This window comes from Mesoplodon mirus, assembly GCF_964341445.2.
Source record: "Mesoplodon mirus genome assembly, chromosome: 10".
NCBI classification, from domain to species: Eukaryota; Metazoa; Chordata; class Mammalia; order Artiodactyla; family Ziphiidae; genus Mesoplodon; species Mesoplodon mirus.
The window spans coordinates 49,985,822-50,002,834 of record NC_138986.1 but is presented as its reverse complement, the minus strand read 5'-3'; the positions used below and the strand labels follow the sequence as shown (position 1 = coordinate 50,002,834).

General features: G+C 39.3%; 1 protein-coding gene across 1 annotated transcript in view; it reads left to right on the top strand.

Annotated features, from left to right (window-relative positions):
• The window catches only part of LOC309811186 (uncharacterized protein), a gene marked incomplete at its 3' end in the record, with an annotated part of 148,586 nt that overhangs the window by 51,320 nt on the left and 80,253 nt on the right, over nt 1-17,013 (top strand). The window contains 5 exon segments of the mRNA XM_082633781.1: nt 2,448-2,740; nt 4,858-4,960; nt 5,451-5,469; nt 5,695-5,816; nt 7,123-7,233. Coding sequence (XP_082489907.1) covers nt 2,448-2,740; nt 4,858-4,960; nt 5,451-5,469; nt 5,695-5,816; nt 7,123-7,233 — 648 coding nt within the window.

Sequence of the window (17,013 nt, the reverse complement as noted above, 5' to 3'; positions counted from 1 at the left end):
GCTCGAACCCGTGTCCCCTGCATTAGCAGGCAGATTCTCAACCACTGCGCCACCAGGGAAGCCCCTCAAGTATTCTTCATATACATGTTTTACATAGTTCTTTCTAATCGTATCCTTCATACACTATCTCCTGTTTTTCTCAGTTAACATCATATTATATATTCTTCCATATTACTAATAGTCTTTATACTCACTCACCTTTACGACCACATAATTCCCTTAAGTGGTGGATCATAACTTATCCAACCATCAATGGGCATTCAAGTAGTTTCCAATTTTTCATTATTATTAAAAATGCTATAAGGTACATCTCCATGCTCACAGATTTTTACGTATTTTGAATCAATTCCTTTGGATAGATTCCAGAAGTGGATTTGCTGAAGCAAAGTTTAAGTCTTTTGATATATGCTGGCAGATCACTTTCCAGAAGAGTCATGCCACTGATAGTGTATAAGAGTACCAGTTCGGCTATACCCTACAATGTTAGGTATAAGCATGTAATGTCTGTGCTAATATATACATATTACATATAAAGGTGGCATTACACTGCTGATTTTCTTTCCTTGCTATTTGTTGAGATTAAATATTCTTCCAAATGTCTTGTTATTAGTTGTATTTTTTATGAATTTTCTGTTCTTTCCCTTAGTTTATTTATCTCTTGGAATCCTAATGTCATTCCTATCCACTTACATGAGCTCTTCTTTAAAAAAAAAAAAACAAAAAAACTTTAACCCTTTTTTCCATCATATTTTCTGCAAATATTTTCCCCAATTTGTTTTTTTATTTTTTAACAGAAACTTATTTTCATGTAGTCAAATCTATTTGTCTTTTCTTTTGCAATTTCTTCTATCCTCCTAAATCCAGAAAGCAAAAATTCCTCCAGATGTTTCATATTTTATCTTATTTTATTCTAACTTCTTAAGGTTTTATCTTATTTCAAAAATATTTAACTCCTTTGAGTGTTCCACCTGGAGTGTGTGTGCATGTATGTGTGTGTATATGAGTGTGTGTGTGGTATAAGGTATGGCTCAAAATAGAATTTTTCCCCAAATTACCAGCCATGTATCCTACTACCATTTATTGAGGATTATTTTCACATTGTATTATGGTACCAAATTTTTTTTCAAATGTATTTTTAGTTCTCTTATAAATTGTAGTGAATATGTGGGGTACCTATCCAGTCTCTCATTGATCCCACACTTTATTTTATTTTATTTCATATTTTTGGCCGCACTGCGTGGCTTGCGGGATCTTAGTTCCCCGACTACGGATTGAACCCAGGCCCTTGGCAGTGAAAGTGCCAAGTCCTAACCACTGGACCACCAGGGAATTCCCCACACAATTTTAATTGTTATTATTTTTGAAATGTGTTCAAATTGGGACCTAGAAATGATAAATATTCAGATTAATCTTTTGTATTGGGACAGAAAATGGGGCAGGTATTGCCCTCAGAAGACAAGCAGGAAATTAGTTGAATAAATCTCTTTATCACTTTGGAAGACTTCAATTGTCTAGAAATTGCGTCTCTGAGTAGGCAAGGACTTTGGTAGATAAGTGGATCTACCCTTGGGAAGCCAAATCAGGAAAGGCAGACTAGCGGGTCTCCAAACTGGGTCCTTGCTGGGAGTGGTATATTAGAGGGTAGCAAAAATGTCAGGGCAGAGGAGGTGAGCAAGGCAGAAGGACATTAAAGAACAATGTGGTTACTTCACCAATCACCCAGGGCTGACTCTGAATGGAGGAGCACTGCAGAGGCATTTTGGTATACTGTAAAACTATAGCTTGGAACTAGGAAACCTAAGTTTATTCTTGGTACTGTTGTATGACCTTAGAAAATTTCAGTGTTGCTTCAGACCCCTCACTGGTAAAATGGAAATAATAGTATCTGTGATGCCTAAATCATGGGTATCTTGTGAAAATAAAAATGAGTTAATATACGTGAAAATACTTGAAAATTTTAAAACTTCAATTAGAGTTTATAAGAAATTATTAATATTATTATTATTGGCCACTAAAATACTTGAAATATATCAGATGCTTCTATTTCTATTTAGGTCATCTTTGTCATTTCTCTCTTTATTTTGGCTTAAAACTTTTATGATAATGGTAATAGCAAATACTCTGTACCCAGCACTTTTGCATATATTAACTCACTTAACCCTCTCAACAACCCTATGATACAGTTTTGATCTATCAGTTCCTATTAGGTGCTGTTATTATCCTTATCCCCACTTTGCAGATGAGGAAACTGAGAGACAGCTAAATTGAATAAATTGCCCCAAATTTCACAGCTTATAAGTGTCAGAGCTAGGACTTGAGCCCAGGAACTCTGGATCCAAAGTCTGTGCTGCTGATGTATTTTTCTTAATATGTCAAATTTCTTTGGGTGGGTGTGTGTGTGTGTGTGTGTGTGTGTGTGTTTTAAAAAGTATTCTGTTTTCTTTCAGCTATTTTCAGCTAAAGTGATGGGCGATCCCTTCCTCGTGGGGGAAATAGGCCTGCTTGCATTCAAGTCTGCAGCAGACGAAGGACAGAACCAAGGCCAAGATTCTCATATGCTGCTCCTACAGACATTTTCCAAACTTGTGGAACTCTTGACCCTCCGGCATAGGCTGATAGAGATGAGTCTGGAGAGTGTACACTTAGCACGGTCAGTAGGGGGACTGAGGATCCAGATGGAGGATAACAGAATACGGGTCCCTCTACCTGCAAGCCTTGCCCCATCTCTGCCCCCAGAGTAGCCAGAGTGAGCTTTCTAAATGGCTGAAATGATGACCTCCCTTTCTCCCTCCCTCCATTGTTTATCCTCTCACTCAGGCCTCCCCACATGCCTCTCTGACCACTCAGCTAGGCTGGGTTCTCCTCTGAGCACCCGGGCTTTCTCTTCATTCAGCCATTGCCTTTTTTTTTTTTTTTTTTTTTTTTTTGCGTTACGCGGGCCTCTCACTGCTGTGGCCTCTCCTGTTGCGGAGCACAGGCTTCGGACGCACAGGCTCAGCGGCCATGGCTCACGGGCCCAGCCGCTCTGCGGCATGTGGGATCTTCCCAGACCGGGGCACGAACCCATGTCCCCTGCATCGGCGGGCGGACTCAACCACTGCGCCACCAGGGAAGCCCAACCATTGCCTTTTAATTGGATGTTTAATATTGGTTTGTTGGTTTTCCTGCTAGTGTAAGCTCCCTAGTATCCTATCAAGGGTATGAAGCCTGACCCTCACTGGGCACTCAGTGAATACTGATTGTATTTGCTCTCAAATATAATGAAGTTGACTAGCAGAGCAGAAGCAATGGCGGGCCTAAAGAAAGGAAAGAATGAGTCAGTGACAGCATCCAGGTCTGGCCGAGGTATGGAAGGTTCAGCAGGCAGGGGGAGAGAACACTTAGTGAGTTAGGTTTTAGGTATGAGCGTGAGATGATGGTAAGACATTGAAGTGAACATGTTCCCCAAACTGGAAAAATATGGAACTTGAAGATTTGTTGCAAGCGTGTATGAGTTCTGTTGTGTTCCGTCCCCATGAGAGGCCCTGAAGACGCAAAGAGTCCAATCGTCAACCATCAACCACTGTCTAGGACCTAGTGTGGCCAGGGTCTGTACCGGGGACTTTACATGTATTAGTTCATGTACTCCTCAGAATATTCTTTTGATATGATAGCTTTATGATGTCCTTATGATATATTATGATATGATAGCTTACAAACATGTTACCAGCAGGAAGGTAGAGGCTCAGAAAAATTAAGTAATTTGCTTAAGATCAAATAACTAGAAAGTAGTAGAAGCAGAATTCAAACCACGAGCCCAGATATTACTAACTGCTATGATACTACCTCCTCATAATTTCTGATCCTTGTTCTCAGGGAGTTCACAATGTAAAAGTTCCCCCTAATAAAGTTTAGTATGATATTCTAGTCATATGAACAAAATACTATGGGAGCACAGGAAATAGTGTATTTCACTCTTTCTAAGTGAATCAGAGAAAGTTCCATAGAAAAGGGCCTAGGGATGACTGTGTAACTCCAAAATTCATATGTTCAAGCTCTAACCCCTAGTACCCCAGAATGTGACCTTATTTGGAGATAGGGTCTTTACAGAGGTAGTCAAGTTAAAATGAAGTTATCAGAGTAGGCTCTTATCTAATATAACTGGTGTCCTTATAAGAAGAGGTCGTTTGGACACAGACATACCCAGAAGGAATACTGTGTGAAACCACAAGGACAAGATGCCCATCTGTTAACCGAGAAAGGCCTAGAACAGCTCCTTCACTCAAAACCCTCAGAAGGAACCAACCCTGCAACATTTTGATCTTGGACTTCTGTCCTCCAGAACTGAGACAAATTTCTGTTGTTTAAGCCCCCCAGTTTATGGTACTGTTTTACAGCAGCCTAGCAAACTAATACAGGTGCCATTTGAACTCAGCCTTAATGTACCAAATTCTCAAGATGAAGAAGTGTGTTAGAATGGGGGTAACAGAGGAAGGGAAGGCATTCTAGACACAGAAGCCTGAAATACCAGAGCGACATCTGAATGGATCCTGGCTGCAAGCCATGGACACGTGAGAGTAGAGCTCAGAGTTGAAGCAGGACAGAGATGGGGGTCACAGGTTCTTACACAAGGGGGTGATGGTTAGGGCCTGGAGTTGGATGACAGACTCCCTAAGGAGGGCATGGAGAAGGTGAGAAGAGGATTGGGTTTAGAACACCAGGAAACAGGTGTTGAAAATAAAGAGGAGAAGCTGGAACGTAGCGGCAGCAGCGGTGGCGGGACGGGGGCAGCGGTGCTTGGCTGCTTAGCCAGTGCCCTGGCATGGGGTGGGTGCAGCTCTTTGTAGTCCGCCAGAGCCACAACCGTGTCATCAACAGCCCAGGGGAACGTCTAGCAGGGGCTGTGCACATGAGACTGGCTCCACTGCCCTTCCGAGCCATCCGGGTGACCTGCACGGGACCCTGCAGTGTCTCCAACAAGGTCAGTGACATGGCATGGGTGGTAGAGGAGGGCTATTTCAACAAAAAAAAAGAGGAGAAGCCAGTGAAGACTGAGAGAGAGTGGTCAAGAGGCAGAAGCATGGAGATCCTGGATCCAGAAGAGCAAAAATGTTCCTCAAGGAGGAGACAGGCCAGGCATGAGGAGCTCTGAGAAAAAATGGTGAACCTCCTATTGAGGGCAGTATTGGTGACCTCAGGAGGACCCTGAAGACAGAAGCCAGCTTGTAGGAAATGAGAGTTGAGGAAGTGCCCAAGCGTATCTCCTCCCACCTTAACTACTATCTTTAACTGTCAGAGCTTAGAGCAGACTCAAAACCTTTGTGACTCATTCACTTCACACCGGACTTGGCTTACTTTTGTTTTGACTTTTGCTTTTGTGCTTATTCAGATGGTTTGGTTTTCTTACCACTTACTTTCCTTTTAGGGGAAAATAATAGCAAATGTTCTTGGCTTTTTTCCCCCCCTTTTAGTCTTATGAGGACTTGGCGTGTGAGATGGGTTTTGAAGAGTTCCATTTGTTTTTTTTTTTTGCGGTACGCGGGCCTCTCACTGTTGTGGTCTCTCCCGTTGCGGAGCACAGGCTCTGGATGCGCAGGCTCAGCGGCCATGGCTCACGGGCCCAGCCACTCCGTGGCATGTGGGATTCTCCCGGACCGGGGCACGAACTCGTGTCCCCTGCATCGGCAGGCGGACTCTCAACCACTGCGCCACCAGGGAAGCCCGAAGAGTTCCATTTGTATCTGAGGCCTGTTCAATTTGAATTTGCATCACACGAAGACAAGGTGGTCCATCCACCTCCTGTCTTTATGATCTCTCTGCTGGAGGACAGTGACCGCGTAGATAGGTGAGCCTTGAGAGGGTCAAAGTAAAAATATGGTAACAGTAGAATGAGTGGCCAGTAAAAAATAATTTCTATCACTGCTGGCCATGCAAATGCAATCGCATTCTAAATTCTCTCCCTTACAATCTAAGTGCCATGATGTCAATGTTTTTCTTTTCCTTTCTTTTCTTTTTGTTTGAATGTTATTTTATTTATTTTTTATACAGCAGGTTCTTACTAGTTATCTGTTTTATACATATTAGTTTATATATGTCAATCCCAATCTCCCAATTCATCCCACCACCACCACCACCCCTGCCACTTTTCCCCCTTGGTGTCCATACATTTGTTTTCTACATCTGTGTCTCTATTTCTGCCCTGCAAACCGGTTCATCTGTACCATTTTTCTAGGTTCCACATATATGTGTTAATATACGATATTTGTTTTTCTCTGTCTGACTTACTTCACTCTGTATGACAGTCTCTAGATCCATCCATGTCTCTACAAATGACCCAATTTCGTTCCTTTTTATGGCTGAGTAATATTCCATTGTATATATGTACCACATCTTTATCCATTCATCTGTCAATGGGCATTTAGATTGCTTCCATGACCTGGCTATTGTAAATAGTGCTGCAATGAATATTGGGGTTCATGTGTCTTTTTGAATTATGGTTTTCTCAGGGTATATGCCCAGTAGTGGGATTGCTGGGTCATATGGTAATTCTATTTTTAGTTCTTTAAGGAACCTCCATACTGTTCTCCATAGTGGCTGTATCAATTTACGTTTCCACCAATGGTGCAAGAGGGTTCCCTTTTCTCCACACCCTCTTCAGCATTTGTTGTCTGTAGATTTTCTGATGATGCCCATTCTTACTGGTATGAGGTGGTACCTCACTGCAGTTTTGATTTGCATTTCGCTGGCACTCAGATGGACTTCTTTGCTTCTATATGTGTATGTGCAGGTTTGTATTTGTGTGTGTATGTTTTAAACACTAATCTAATCTTGGCAGTTTTACAAAAGCCTGCCTTTGAGCATATGTTTGCTAGTTAATCAGAGCCTACTCATCCTTTTCTGATAACTGGGGAAACCTGATGCTGTCCAGATACAGAGCAATTAGGCCTGGAACCTGCCTTCATGGGATGAAACACTTCTTATGGACAGACCAAATTCAGGCTTGTGGCTGAGGGGCAAGGATCTCAACATATTCAGCAGTTTGATCCATACATTTACATGTTGAGTAAGTGGTGATCCCCACCCTCAACTTCACCTTTCTGTTATGAGAGAAATTCCTAATTACTTTCACATTTCTTCCTTTAGCTCTTGTTCCATCTGGGAGTGGAAAATATGCAAGTGACCCTTGCATGCCAAGCTACTCAGAAAAATGCTTTAATGGTGGCTGTCCAGCAGGCGTCCTTCTATCACACTCCCTGAGGGGCCCGTCATGCTGATGTCAAGGTCAGCCTGTAAGATAGAGAAGCCTGAGGCGTGCTACCGCTACCGCCAGCTACTGTCAGGCTGCCCCATTCTTTCCTCCCTCCCCCTTTCCCTCCCTCCTCCTTCCTCCACTCCTCCCTCCTTTCCTTCTTCCCATCCTCCCCTTTTCCCTCTTTGTCCTTCTCCCTTTTTTGACCATTTTTTCCCTATCTTTTTACGTTCTTTCCTTCCCTCTTCCCCTCCCTTCCTTCTTTCCTAATACAAACTGACATTTGATCAAATTCTTACTGAGTCTCTTAATTTTCAGTGGTTTGCTGATAATTTTTCCATTGTATGTGACTCTATAATATTGACTAGCTAGAATCAACCAGCAGAAAATATCCTGTTCCTCCACCCCTACCCTTTGTGGATAAAAGATTCCATTGTTTTCTGTTTTATCGTTCCTGTATTTCTTTTTGCAAAAGTAACCAGATACATTTGCCCTTCTTTTTTTCACAAAAGGTAACATAAAATATATTCTCTTTCTTTTCCAAATTTTTTAGTTGTTATTGATATAATTCACATAACATAAAATTCACCCCTTTAACGTATAATTCACAAGACCATGCAATCATCACCACTATCTAATTCCAGAACATTTTCCTCATTCTCAAAAGAAACCCTGTACCCATTAGCAGTCAATCCCCATTCCCCACTTTCCTCAGCTCCTAGCAACCAGTAATCCACTTTCTGTCTCTATGGATTTGCCTATTCTGGACATTTCATATAAATGGAATCATACAATATATGGCCTTTTATGTCTGAATTTTTTCACTTAGCGTAGTGTCTTCCAGCTTCATCCATGTCGTAGCATGTACCAGTACTTCGTTTCTGTTTTGTTTTGTTTTTTACTGTTGAATAGTATTTTATTATATGTATATACCACGTTTTATTTATCCATTCATCAGTTGACAGACATTGCGTTGTTTTTACTTTTTAACTATTACGAATAATGCTGCCATGAACATTTATGTACAAGTTTTTGTAGGGACATATGTATGTTTTGAGTTTTGCTAACACTTTTTATTATCTCTCTTTTTTATTTTAGCCATCCTAGTGAGGGTAAAATGATATCTCACTGCGGCTGTGATTTGTATTTTTCTAATTACTTATGACATTGAGCATCTTTTCATGTGCTTACTGGCTATTTGTATATCTTTGTTAAAGAAATGTCAATTCAAATCCTTTGCCCTTTTATAAAGTTGGATTTTTTTTATTATTGAGTTGTAAGAGTGCTTTACATATTCTGAATACAAGTTCTTTATCAAGTATATGATTTGCAAATATTTTCTTCCATTCTGAGGATCATCTTCTTACTTTCTTGATGGTGTTCTTTGAAACCAAAGTTTTTCATTTTGATGAGTCCAATTTACCTATTCTTCTTGTATTTTCTCCATTCTATTTCCAAGATTTTGAATCATCTTTACTGTCATTACTCTGAATTATTTTGCAGGTAGATTGCCTATTTCCTCTTCATTTGTTTGGTCTGGTGGGTTTTTACCTTGCTCCTTCATCTGCTGCATATTTCTTTGTCTTATTTTGTTTAACTTACTTTGTTTGCAAGTTTGTAGTTCCCATTGTTTTTGGTGTTTGCCCCCAGTGGGTGAGGTTGGTTCAGTGGGTTGTGTAGGCTTCCTGGTGGAGGGGACTGGTGCCTGAGTTCTGGTGGGCAGGGCCGGATCTTGTCTTTCTGGTGGGCAGGGCTGCGTCCAGCGGTGTGTTTTGGGGGTGTCTGTGAACTTAGCATGATTTTAGGCAGCCTCTCTGCTAATAGGTGGGGTTGTGTTCCTGTCTTGCTAGTAGTTGTTTGGCATGGGGTGTCCAGCACTGGAGCTTGCTGGCCGTTGGGTGGAGCTGGGTCTTAGCATTGAGATGGAGAACTCTGGGAGAGCTCTTGCCAATTGATATTACGTGGGGCCAGGAGGTCTCTGGTGGTCCAATGTCCTGAACTTGGCTCTCCTACCTCGGAGGCTCAGGCCTGACACCAGGCCTGGTGTCAGGCCTGATCCTGTCAGCCACACAGCCAGGTACGTGGGGATTTTCTTGTCTTTTGGGAAGTCTGAGGTCTTCTGCCAGTGTTCAGTAGGTGTTCTGTAGGAGTTGTTCCACATGTAGATGTATTTTTGATGTATCTGTGGGGAGGAAGGTGATCTCTATGTCTTACTCGCCAGCCATCTTGAAGGTCCCCTGCAATAGGAGACTCCACTGAAGACACCAATCTCCACAAGAGCTAGAGGTGCAGAGACATTTTTCTCAGAGGGTTTGCACCTTGCTGGAATGGCAGAAAGGGAGAAAAAGTGAAGATTCTCTAGGGCAAGGGAGGAGAAGTAAGACCCACAACTGCAATCGCCATCGCTTTCGGGACTGGGCCCAATTTACCTATTCTTCTTTTGTCACTTACTCTTTTGGTGTTACATTTAAGAAACCATTGCTTAGGGCTTCCCTGGTGGCGCAGTGGTTGAGAATCTGCCTGCTAATGCAGGGGACACGGGTTCGAGCCCTGGTCTGGGAAGATCCCACATGCCATGGAGCAACTAGGCCCGTGAGCCACAACTACTGAGCCTGTGCGTCTGAAGCCTGTGCTCCACAGCAAGAGAGGCCGCGATAGTGAGAGGCCCGCGCACCGCGATGAAGAGTGGCCCCCACTTGCCACAACTAGAGAAAGCCCTTGCACAGAAATGACGACCCAACACAGCCAAAAATAAATAAGTAAATAAATAAAAAGCCAAGCATTTGAAGCCCTTTAAAAAAAAATTAAAAAAAAAAAAAGAAACCATTGCTTAATCCAAAGTCAGGAAGATTTACTCCTATGTTTTCTTCTAAAAATTTTGTAGTTTTAGCTCTTACATTCAGGTCAATGATTCATTTATGGTTTATTCTTATATGTAGTGTGAGATAGGGGTCCAACTTCATTCTTTTGAGTGTCCTTATCCAGCTGTCGCAGTATCATTTGTTGAAAAGACTCATTTTTCCCCATTGAATTGTCCTGACACCCTTGACAAAAATCAGTTGACCATAAATGTAAGAGTGTATTTCTGGACCCTTAATTCTTTTTTTTTTTTTTTTAAAGAATTTTTACTCCAAAGATAAAAAAGTAATAAAGAGGTAGAGAATCACATAGTTATGCACTAATTAGATTAAGCATATTGATAATATTACTTTGAAGTTGTAGATGGCAAATTTTTCCCTTTTACTTTCTTTTTTTAAAATTACATGATGATTTTATTAGTATTAAAATATAACAAAAATTAAAACATAAAGTTATCACATACTGTGCTAGATTAACATTTAAATACAACACATAAAAAATCACAAAATAAGAAATGAAAAAATAAAAACCAGGTAAGATTTATTTACACAACAGTGTAAAGCAACTATACTCCAATTAAAAAATTAAAAAAAGATTTCTTTAACGTGGTAGGTGTGCTTGCCTGTTCATAAGTTCATTCCAGTCTGGAACACAGGAGGATAATGCTACTCACATATCTGCTGCACCATTTAATCCATTCCTTTCCTTTGTTTTTTCTGGGTTAAGACTGAAAACCCTAGTTCACACAAACTAGTTGTTGTGAATGGTAATAAGAGCAGGATACTCTTTCGACTTACCAAAGGAAAGTCTTCCTTTATCTTAATCCAAAATGCGATAAACTTAATATTTCATAATCATTCTTCAATGTATATGAAGAACTAAGCTACAATAATTCATTTTCTTCTTCAGGCACCAAGTTGAACTCAATTATTGATTCTGGGTTTCGAAAAGCGAATGGATCTTTTACCCAACAATTTTGTCTTAATGTTTCAAATTTCTCTTCTGGGAATAAATGGTTAAAAGTTTGACATAGAGAAGTGAGATGCAACAATATCTCTAGTTTTATTTCTTCCAAAATGTTTTCATTAATAACATTCTCTTTGATGTGCTGCAAAATCCTTGGAAACATGTAGTAGCTAGGAGGGCTGCTTTTTTTTTTAAACATCTTTATTGGAGTATAATTGCTTTACAGTGGTGTGTTAGTTTCTGCTTTATAACAAAGAGGATCAGCTATACATATATATATGTATATCCCCATATCTCCTCCCTCTCGCGTCTCCCTCTCACCCTCCCTATCCCACCCCTCTAGGTGGTCACAAAGCACCGATCTGATCTCCCTGTGCTATATGGTTGCTTCCCACTACTATCTATTTTAAATTTGGTAGTATATATAAGTCCATGCCACTCTCTCACTTCGTCCCAGCTTACCCTTCCCCCTCCCTGTGTCCTCAAGTCCATTCTCTACATCTGCGTCTTTATTCCTCTCCTGCCCCTAGGTTCTTCAGAACCTTTTTTTTTTTTTAGATTCCATATATATTTGTTAGCATATGGTATTTGTTTTTCTCTTTCTGATTTACTTCACTCTGTATGAGAGACTCTAGATCCATCCACCTCACTACAAATAACTCAATTTTGTTTCTTTTTATGGCTGAGTAATATTCCATCGTATATATGTGCCACATCTTCTTTATCCGTTCATCTGTCGATGGACACTTAGGTTGCTTCCATGTCCTGGCTATTGTAAATAGAGCTGCAATGAACATTGTGGTACATGACTCTTTTTGAATTATGGTTTTCTCAGGGTATATGCCCAGTAGTGGGATTGCTGGGTCATATGGTAGTTCTATTTTTTGTTTTTTAAGGAACCTCCATACTGTTCTCCATAGTGGCTGTATCAATTTACATTCCCACCAACAGTGCAAGAGTGTTCCCTTTTCTCCACACCCTCTCCAGCATTTATTGTTTGTAGATTTTTTGATGATGGCCATTCTGACTGGTGTGAGGTGATACCTCATTGTAGTTTTGATTTGCATTTCTCTAATGGTTAGTGATATTGAGCATCCTTTCATGTGTGTGTTGGCAATCTGTATATCTTCTTTGGAGAAATGTCTATTTAGGTCTTCTGCCCATTTTTTGACTGGGTTGTTTGTTTTTTTGATATTGAGCTGCATGAGGTGCTTGTAAATTTTGGAGATTAATCCTTTGTCAGCTGCTTCATTTGCAAATATTTTCTCCCATTCTGAGGGTTGTCTTTTGGTCTTGTTTATGGTGTCCTTTGCTGTGCAAAAGCTTTTAAGTTTCATTAGGTCCCATTTGTTTATTTTTGTTTTTATTTCCATTACTCTAGGAGGTGGGTCAAAAAGGATCTTGCTGTGATGTATGTCATAGAGTGTTCTGCCTATGTTCTTCTCTAAGAGTTTTAGAGTGTCTGGCCTTACATTTAGGTCTTTAATCCATTTTGAGTTTATTTTTATGTATGGTGTTAGGGAGTGTTCTAATTTCATTCTTTTACATGTAGCTGTCCAGTTTTCCCAGCACCACTTATTGAAGAGGCTGTCTTTTCTCCATTGTATATTCTTGCCTCCTTTATCAAAAATAAGGTGACCATATGTGCGTGGGTTTATCTCTGGGCTTTCTATCCTGTTCCATTGATCTATATTTCTGTTTTTGTGCCAGTCCCATACTGTCTTGATTACTGTAGCTTTGTAGTATAGTTTGAAGTCAAGGAGCCTGATTCCTCAGCTCTGTTTTTCTTTCTCAAGATTGCTTTGGCTATTCGGGGTCTTTTGTGTTTCCATACAAATTGTGAAATTTTTTGTTCTAGTTCTATGAAAAATGCCATTGGTAGTTTCATAGGGACTGCATTGAATCTGTAGATTGCTTTGGGTAATATAGTCATTTTCACAATGTTGATTCTTCCAATCCAGGAAGATGGTATATCTCTCCATCTGTTTGTATCATCTTTAATTTCTTTCATCAGTGTCTCATACAGTGTTCTGCCTGCAGGTCTTTTGTCTCCTTAGGTAGGTTTATTCCTAGGTATTTTATTCTTTTTGTTGCAATGCTAAATGGGAGTGTTTCCTTAATTTCTCTTTGAGATTTTTCATCATTAGTGTATAGGAATGCAAGAGATTTCTGTGCATTAATTTTGTATCCTGCTACTTTACCAAATTCATTGATTAGCTCTAGTACTTTTCTGGAAGCGTTTTTAGGATTCTCTATGTATAGTATCATGTCATCTGCAAACAGTGGCAGCTTTACTTCTTTTCCAATTTGGATTCCTTTTGTTTCTTTTTCTTCTCTGATTGCTGGGGCTAGGTCTTCCAAAACAGTGTTGAATAATAGTGGTGAGAGTGGGCAACCTTGTCTTGTTCCTGATCTTAGTGGAAATGCTTTCAGTTTTTCACCATTGAGGACGATGTTTGCTGTGGGTTTGTCATATATGGCCTTTATTATGTTGAGGTAAGTTCCCTCTGTGCCTACTTTCTGGAGGGTTTTTATCATAAATGGGTGTTGAATTTTGACAAAAGCTTTCTCTGCATCTATTGAGATGATCATGTGGATTTTATCCTTCTATTTGTTAATATGGTGTATCACATTGATTGATTTGCCTATATTCAAGAATCCTTGCATTCCTGGGATAAACCCCACTTGATCATGGTGTATCATCCATTTAATGTGCTGTTGGATTCTGTTTGCTAGTATTTTGTTGAGGATTTTTGCATCTATGTGCATCAGGGATATTGGCCTGTAGTTTTCTTTCTTTGTGACATCTTTGTCTGGTTTTGGTATCAGGGTGATGGTGGCCTCGTAGAATGAGTTTTGGAGTGTTCCTCCCTCTGCTATGTTTTGGAAGAGTTTGAGAAGGATAGGTGTTAGCTATTCTGTAAATGTTTGATAGAATTTGCCTGTGAAGCCATCTGGTCCTGGGCTTTTGTTTGTTGGAAGATTTTTAATCACAGTTTCAGTTTCAGTGCTTGTGATTGGTCTGTTTCTATTTTCTATTTCTTCCTGGTTCAGTCTTGGAAGGTTGTGCTTTTATAAGAATTTGTCCATTTCTTCCAGGTTGTCCATTTTATTGGCATATAGGTGCTTGTAGTAATCTCTCATGATCCTTTGTATTTCTGCACTGTCAGTTGTTACTTCTCCTTTTTCATTTCTAATTCTATTGATTTGAGTCTTCTCCCTTGTTTTCTTGATGAGTCTGGCTACTGGTTTATCAATTTTGTTTATCTTCTCAAAGAACCAGTTTTTAGTTTTTTTCATCTTTGCTATTGTTTCCTTCATTTCTTTTTCATCTATTACTGATCTGATCTTTATGATTTCTTTCCTTCTGCTAACTTTAGGGTTGTTTTGTTCTTCTTTCTCTAATTGCTTTCAGTGTAAGTTTAGGTTGTTTATTTGAGATTTTTCTTGTTTCTTGAGGTAGGACTGTATTGCTATAAACTTCCCCCTTAAAACTGCTTTTGATGCATCCCATAGGTTTTGGGTCATCATGTTTTCATTGTCATTTGTTTCTAGGTATTTTTGTATTTCCTCTTTGATTTCTTCAGTAACCTCTTGGTTATATAGTAGCATATTGTTTAGCCTCCATGTGTTTGTATGTTTTACAGTTTTTTTCCTGTAATTGATATCTAGTCTCATAGTGTTGTGGTCGGAAAAGATACTTGATATGATTTCAGTTTTCTTAAATTTACCAAGACTTGATTTGTGACCCAAGATATGATCTGTCCTGGAGAATGTTCCATGAGCACTTGAGAAGAAAGTGTATTCTGTTGTTTTCAGATGGAATGTCCTATATATATCACTTATGGACCCTTAATTCTATTCCATTGATCTGTATGTTTGTTTTTATGCCAGTACCACTGTGTTTTGATTATTGTATAGTTATGATAAGTTTTGAAATTAAGAAGTATGAGTCTTCCAACTTTGTTCTTCTTTTTCAATATTGCTTCATCTATTTTGGGTCTGTAGCATTTTCATATGAATTTTAGGATCAGCTTGTCAATTTCTGCAACAACAAAAAAAAGCCATTTGGGATTTTGACAGGGATTGCATTGAATCTGTAGATCAGTGTGAGTACTATTGCCATCTTAACAATATTAAGTCTTCTAATCGATGAACATGGGAAGTCTTTTCATTTATTTATGTCTTCTTTAATTTCTTTCAACAATATTTTATAGTTTTCAGTGTACAAGTTCTGTATTTCTTTTATTAAATTAAATCCAAAATATTTTATTCTTTTTATATTATTGTAAGTGTAATTGTTTTCTTAATTTCATTTTCAGTGTTCATTACTAGTATATAGAAATACAGTTGATCTTTTGTCTTGCAACCTTTCTAAACTTGTAAATAGTTTACTTGTGTGTATATGTATGTATTCCTTAAGATCTTCTATATAAAAGATTATGTCATCTGCAAATAGAAATGAATTTACCACTCTCTTTTCATTCTGGATACATTTTATCACTTTTTCTTGCCTAATTGCCCTAGCTAGACCCTCTAGTACAAAGTTGAATCGAAATGGTGAGAGTGGATATTATTGTCTTATTCCTGATCTTAGGAGGAAAGCTTTCAATCTTAAACCATTAAGTATGATGTTAGCTATGAGTTTTTCTTAGATAATTTTTACCAGGTTGAGGACATTCCCTTCTGTTCCTAGCTTTTTGATGATTTTATCATGAAGGGGTTTCGGATTTTATCTGTATATAATACTCTTCAGCATTTTTTTTTCACTTAACAGTATATCCTGGAAATCACTCCAAATCAGTTCATAGAGATATCCCCCCCATTTTTATAAACAGCTATATAGTTTTCTCTTGTGTGTATATACTTGTGAATGTAACTTAAGTGTAAAATTAAATATGACAGGGGCTCCCCTGGTGGCACAGTAGTTAAGAATCCACATGCCAGTGCAGGAGACACGGGTTTAAGCCCTGGTCCAGGAAGATCCCACATGCCACGAAGCAACTAAGCCCATGCACCACAACTACTGAAGCCCTTGTGCCTAGAGCCCGTGATCCACAACAAGAGAAGCCACCACAATGAGAAGCCCGTGCACTGCAATGAAGAGTAGCTCCCACTCGCTGCAACTAGAAAAAAACCAAGCATAGCAATGAAGACACAGTGCAGCCAAAAATAAATAAATTTTTTAAAAAATTAAATATGACTTTAGGAAGTCAACTTTCCAGATGGTTCTTAAACATTCTTTAAGCTTTATGAATTCTATATAGCTCACCACATTTACCACTTAGCACAATTTTTTTGCCTCTATTTCTCTATTTTTACTCTTTACATTAATAAAAGAGTATAAGTTTATGAGTATGGCCAGAATACTCAACCCCCACTACTACTGCCAAATACTAATGCCCATAGAAATCAAATACTGAAGTAGAAAATAGGGATAGAGTGAGTTATATTGATTTTTAAGAATTCAACCCCCCAAATCTTAAATCAGTACCTACTTTAAGTTAGGCTCATCAGATAATACTGAGGTACAATTCATACTCCTGAGGAACTTATGTCTGGTGTATAAAAGGGGGAGAGGCTCATAAGTGGTTCAAATACAAGGAATAATGGAGGTTCAACAAGCTATAGAAGGAATTTAAATAAAAGAGAGGTCACATCTGGGGAGCCAGGAAGGGCAACACAGAGTCAGGGGGAGCATTTGGGAAAACCTGAAGGATGAGTTTTTTGACTGGTAGAGATGACCCTTCAGATACTCAAGCATAGTATGAAAGGGCAGATGAGTACTAGGAAAAAATGGGAAGCCCAGCTTGGCCCCACCTGAGGTTTTCATGCGTAGTTGACATATGAAATCTTTTATTCAGTTAATTTAATCTTATGAAGAATACCCATATGTAAGACAGATATAAGTGGGGGTTTCCAGGTTGAGAGGCTTATAAGTCACTCCCTGAGATTCATCC